Raw genomic sequence first — 6,108 nt, 5'->3', positions numbered from 1 at the left:
TCTGCTTCTTCTCTTAAATCCCACGAATACTCTCCCACCGTCGGCAGAAACAGAGGATGTCGAGGCCTGTCTCTCTCTAACGATACATGCTAATATAAAAAAAACATATATAAAAAAGAAAACGCCCCGTTCAAGGTTAGTAGCAAAATTGTAATTTCCTGTTTTTTTTTTCCTGACAACGCGGAAATGAGGCAGATGTCTGGTCTGCTCTGACAGATGTTGCTACCTTAGCTCAGTGTGCTAGCATCTAGTTTCCACCGAGCACGGGCTCTCAGCGCGTTGCGGTTTATTATATTTATATACAAACATGTATTGGCTTTAATCCTGTGCTCGTGCTTTATTTCGTTAAATGAGTATCACCTGGAAGTGGGGAGCACAGGTGCAGCATGTTGGCCTTGATGTCAGGTTTTAGACGAGGCATTCAGGAGCGACACCGACACAAGTCTTTCTCAGCAGGTTTATTTGTCGTGGTTTCTTCGTCTTGGATTTAAATATAAGCCAATAAACTGATGTAAAGCTCATGGAGACGCTGATGTTAAGGTGCCTTGATCTACCTCCTTTTTACACCAGTTGTTGAAGTCAGAAATCAGTTTATTTTACTATTTTAAGCTGAAACACCAGACTGACGTTCACATTATTCTGACATTTCCTTTTTACTCTTTTTATTGTTTTTTTGTTTGTTTGTTTTTTCAATTTTATGAGCACAAACATTAAGAAAAGCAAATGAGAAAATAAAATCGTTGACATCCACATATATGAACTCTGGGGACATGTAGGGGAGATGACCACTACACCACTTTTTTTAGCCAGAAACAAAATAATTATCAGCAGATTTAGTGTTGATCTGCAGTTTCAATATATCCACCAGTATTTGCATTTTACAGACTGGTAATGGACATGTCAGTGATAGGAAAATGTCAGCACAGTGAGTCCAAAAGATGTGTTCCTTTAAAACTCTGTCTATATATAGTTTGTTCAGATTTGATATTTCAGCTGGAAGGCGTGTTTATTTTAACCCAGATTAAGTGGAAATAGAAAAATCTGAAATGTATCATTGTACTCTTGTTACTGACATTTTTTAAGATGGATCCATAAAAGACTTTGATATTGGGACTTTACAATACAAAGTTGAAAAATAAGCACGATAAAGTGCTAATAGACTAAACTATTTTCTTTCTTTATGGTATGAGGACATATATAAGGTGAACCCATATATAACCCAAGATGAGTTTTATTCATTTATTTTATTTTCATTGCTACATAAATATTATTTGTGTTCTGGTTACTTTTGATTATCGGTGGTTTGGTTTGTTTGGTATCATTCTAAGGGTTATTTGTATAATGTCAGTATATCTTGTGAAGAAATAACCCTCCTTGATTTAAAAAGAGATAAGGAAAATAACAAAGAATAAATACAGAGTAATTGATGTGTTGAGCTGTTATTTACCGATGTTAAAGTGTGCTTGACGAGCCGAGCTTCCGTGTCAGTCAATATTGGCTCTATGCAAATCATTAACTGTAACTAAAGTAAACACGGTAATCATAGCTGCTCTTAACAACCCTGTTTAACCATCTGGGTTTATTTTCCTGTTCAACATCTAAATGAGTCCTCTTAATGTCCCTTTTTTTTTTTTTTTTTTTTAAGTTAGAAGCAGATGGAGTGACGATGTTTGCTGTTGGCTGAAGTCCACCCTGAGAGACAAAATGAAGCGGAGGCTGCTGCGTGGCTTCCTCTCGGAGATTTCCATCCGGATTGCGCTATTAGTCTTGTTCCTGTAAGTAAGAGTTGCTTCCTTTGAATCCTGCTCGTGGATGCATAATTTAGTTCACTAAAACGCACATATTATTTGTTTTTTATGTGGAAAAACGTAACATTGTTTCTGTTACACTCAGGGTGACGGAGCAGCTCCCTCCTTTCTACCGTCAGATCCAGCCGGAGGAGATGTGGCTGTATAAATTCCATCGCGTGGAGAGAGACCATGTTCCCACCTCTCTGATGTTTGTGAGTGTGTCTGCTTGTGTCTGAGATCAGCTGCGACTGAATAAATCCCCCACAGTTCACCTTGACCTCTGGTTTCCTCGTCTCCTGCTGTGTTTAAAGGCTCACGCTGGTGTTTGATTTTAACGCGTTCGCCACCATCAGTTTACCTACCTTACCTTCTACACAACATCTGGTTTTAATTATAGTCTGGAAATGTAATTATAGGAACAGGACAGATGTTTGAGCTAAGGGGATCTAGCACAGTGATTATTATGTAGCTTATTTTGTCTGTTTTTGTGTTTTGCTGCCAGATACGTATCTTTATATCAATAATATATATTTTACTCCCTACAGTGTTTGTTTTTGTCACTGTGCATAATGTAATTATTCAACCATGACTTTTGGGTTGCATTGTGGGTAATGTAGGCGACTGTTTTTCACGAAGAAGAAGGTTGCATGGGATAAAATGATGCTACCTCCAGTTCCTCTGCAGAAAAATGTTATGATTCCCCTTTTTTGACAATTCAAAGACTCACAATATTACAGCGGGGGTGTAATGTGAAATTGCTGGACTTCTAACTGTGTCAGTGATTATGCTCTCCTTTCTTTTCTTTTTTTTTTTGTCTCTATCAGAGCGTGGCGGTTTTCACCCCGCTGATTGTAATCCTGGTTTTCACCTTTATGAATAAGTCAGAGCGCGGTGATCTGAAAGAAGCTTCACTGGGTAAGAGACGGACGAAGTTCCTCGCGTATAAATCTGTCGGCTATCTCGTTGAGTTGACTCATGTTTTCACAAATCTCTTCTGTCTCTTCCCGTCATCCAGCTGTGACTCTGACGCTGGTGCTGAATGGAGTTTTCACCAACGTCATCAAACTCTCTGTTGGCAGGTAAACAGGGCGTATCCACGTAGCAGAGCCAGTGATACGGTAGATTGAAATCATGCGTCCATCCATCCATCCTCCATGTTCCCTCTCTGTCTCTCCCCTCAGGCCGCGGCCGGATTTCTTCTACCGTTGTTTCCCAGACGGTCAGATGAACCTGGAGCTGCGCTGTAGCGGTGACCCAGATGTGGTCATGGAGGGCAGAAAGAGCTTTCCAAGTGGACACTCTTCCTGTAAGAGGCCGTCTGTTGTGGTCAATTATGTTTACACTGTTTGTCTGGTGCATTATCCATTAAGTCAGTGAATGCCAATAAAGGGACAGGAGGGCACAGATCTTAAAATACATCTTAAAATGTGGAGGTGTGCCTTCAGGCTTTTATTTTGTTATATGAGGATGGTGTGTTATGCCTCTAAAAGCCTCACTCTTCAGTCTCCTTCTATAAAAACCGTCCCCCGGCTCTGATTTTAACTCCTCTCTCCTCGGTCTTCCAGTTGCCTTCGCAGGTTTGGGTTTCACGGCGCTGTACATCGGGGGAAAGCTGCGCTGCTTCAGTGCAGCAGGCCAAGGCAGAGCGTGGCGGCTGTGTGCCTTCCTCACCCCTTTACTCATCGCGACTGTGATCGCCCTCTCCAGAACCTGTGACTACAAACACCACTGGCAAGGTCAGGGACAAAGCACCTGAGTTTAGTCTGGACCTGCGGTAATTTGTAATAGTAGTGGAGGTCGTCTATGATCTTAATACTGTGCAAATCATCCATGCCTGTGATATTTTAAGTGACAATTACACCACAAATTACCTACCATGTTTCTCGTAACACCGAGGTCCTCTGATAATCCACTGCAAATCAACATCTCTGTGACTTTTGCTTGATTCGTGTCTTTTTTCTGCCTCTTGTCACTAGAGGATTGTGAAGGATGTGCTGTAAAGTCTGGACAGATGTTAGGGTGCAATGTTGGGATGTTCCTGACCCGTTCACCCATTTTGTTGAATGATGTTTTTAAGTTTCAATTTTTTTTATTTTGCACAAATTTAAAAATATACATGTATGACAAAAAAAAGGGGAGAGGCAAAAAACCACAGTGGGCATATTTGAAACTTCCTCCATGTAATATCATTATAATATATCATCATTACAATTTCATGTTGTTATAATACACAAAACATCAGAAAATATGACTACATAAAAATTAATGGTGACTAATGACAACAATAATGTCATTAAATTAAGCATTAATGTGTTCATAGACAAAGGTGGGGCTCATATAAATAAATACCGCCAGGTGGTTTGTTATTTTTTCGCAGGGATAAATAGTATCATCATATCATCAATATTTTATCTATGTTTTAGATTTATCCACGGTATTTGGGATCAGTAGGACTTAAGATCTATAGAAACTAAGCATCCTCTTTGAACAAGAAGTAGTAGCTTTTGAAAAAAGTGATTTTCTCATATGTGGACACTGGGATTATTTCATTATTTATATTATAATAAAGTTACCCGTCCATGTGTGGCAGAATATAAAACTGTTTATATAGAGCAAAGACAGAACAATGACGTCCCAACGTCCTCAAATGAGTACTTGCTAATTAGCGTCGTTGTAGCTTGTTGCTATTGATAAAGTTTGTTAAATTTGCACGTACAATTCAACTGTAAAAGTTCAGTGATGTTTTCTACCTTGTCCTCTTTTGTCCTGTGATCGTCTGTAGAATGAATCTGTTCTCATGTGTATTGACCACTACCACTAGATTGCAGACTAAAGTGTCCACTAATGAGGACAACGGGTTTAAATGAAGCAGAATAAGCTGCAATGAAACCTAAAACTTAATGTCCCCATATGAGGACGTGGGGTCTGAGGAGATTGAATAAATAATATCTCACAGGTGCAGTTTACCTTTACATTAATTAACAAAATCAGGAATAAAATCTGAAGCAGTTTTATATTGACCTGATTTAGGAATGAAAGTTCCTTGAATGCATCTCATGGTATTTCTCTCTGTCTCCCTCTTGTAGATGTATTAGTGGGGTCTCTGCTGGGCCTTGCCTTCGCCTGGCTGTGCTACCGACAGCACTACCCACCACTTCAGGACCTGGACTGCCACAGACCTCTGCGTCACAGAGAGACTGTTCCCGCTGCACAGGAGCGCAAACTGGCCAACTCCAACTACATCCTGCCTCTGTAGAACCGCTGTAACTGCATTATACTCTTTACTGGCGTCATTTATACTGGGTTACATGGTAGCTACATAGGTGTTCTAGTTTTTCGCATCTTTAGGGCTGGGCAGCATATCGGTATTTATGGTTTATCGTCGTTAGGGTCCTGTGGGAGTTTTTCTTTTTTTTGTACAGTGACATATGATGCACAGATTGTTTTTTCTCAGCTGATGTTGCAAACTAATTACAGAGTCTTGAATGGTTTTCTGAAACACTTGACGGCTGCGTTAGTCCACTGGGTTGGACGTCAGCTACACAGGCAACCTGAGGTATTGTATTTCCCGACCTTAAGAGATGTCACTACATACCGGATCTAATTTATTTTAGACGTCCGCAGGCTGCCGTGACGTCGTTTTTCCACCTGAACAAGCTCTCCGCACGCTGTCTATTGTGCCTCTAGATCACATAGTCTGACCACTCACAAACAGCTAAACAGGTTCAATAGTCGACCACTGCACTAATAGTCCACTGCCTCTCAATCTGTGGCGCAGCTTTTGTGACTCAGGCATAAGGAAATGTGGTTGAATCTTTTATTTGATCTCTGTGCTCTTTTTTTTGTTTTGACCTTTAGAAACAAGGTACGGTGAAGAAGATTGAATCTCAAAGGGCGGCTGCTTAACGATTCTACATTTTCAGCCACACGTTACGCACCCTTTGGGTTTGTAGCCGTCTTTAGGTCATTTCAAAAATCCAAATAGCACAAGCACGCCTCTCAGAAACTTCAGACCCTCTTATCACATGACAAAACCTCACCGTTAAAATCACATCAGGACACATGAGCCAGGAGCTTAGATTTTCTTCGCCATCTTGTATTTGATCTATTGGAGTAAAGCTGGTGAAGTCAGACGTGTCGGTGTGAGCTGGGTGGATAAAGTCCTTTGTCATGGTGTCCGTTAGTGTATATCATCATGATACTATTTAAAAGTGGTAGAATAAAGAGACAGGAAGTCTTTTGTTAAACCTTTTGTTAAAAAATTATTCACAGCAGTGCCAACAATGGCTTAAACAGTAATATTAAATAGTAAAACTCA

General features: G+C 40.2%; 1 protein-coding gene across 2 annotated transcripts; it reads left to right on the top strand.

The window, feature by feature from the left end:
* On the top strand, nt 1-6,108 carry plpp5 (phospholipid phosphatase 5). Of its 2 annotated transcripts, none has more exons than XM_047592108.1 (8): nt 1-135; nt 1,650-1,775; nt 1,894-2,002; nt 2,615-2,705; nt 2,806-2,869; nt 2,972-3,096; nt 3,356-3,526; nt 4,877-6,108. In XM_047592108.1, exons 2-8 carry the CDS (start codon nt 1,705-1,707, stop codon nt 5,044-5,046), a joined length of 801 nt encoding a protein of 266 aa, XP_047448064.1. In that variant the 5' UTR covers nt 1-135; nt 1,650-1,704; the 3' UTR covers nt 5,047-6,108. The 2 variants fall into 2 exon arrangements, with proteins under 2 accessions (XP_047448064.1, XP_047448063.1); XM_047592107.1 differs by having other exon boundaries at nt 1,646-1,775.

This window comes from Mugil cephalus, chromosome 8 (genome assembly GCF_022458985.1).
Source record: "Mugil cephalus isolate CIBA_MC_2020 chromosome 8, CIBA_Mcephalus_1.1, whole genome shotgun sequence".
Lineage (NCBI taxonomy): Eukaryota > Metazoa > Chordata > Actinopteri > Mugiliformes > Mugilidae > Mugil > Mugil cephalus.
This window is presented reverse-complemented; position numbering and strand designations above follow the sequence as displayed.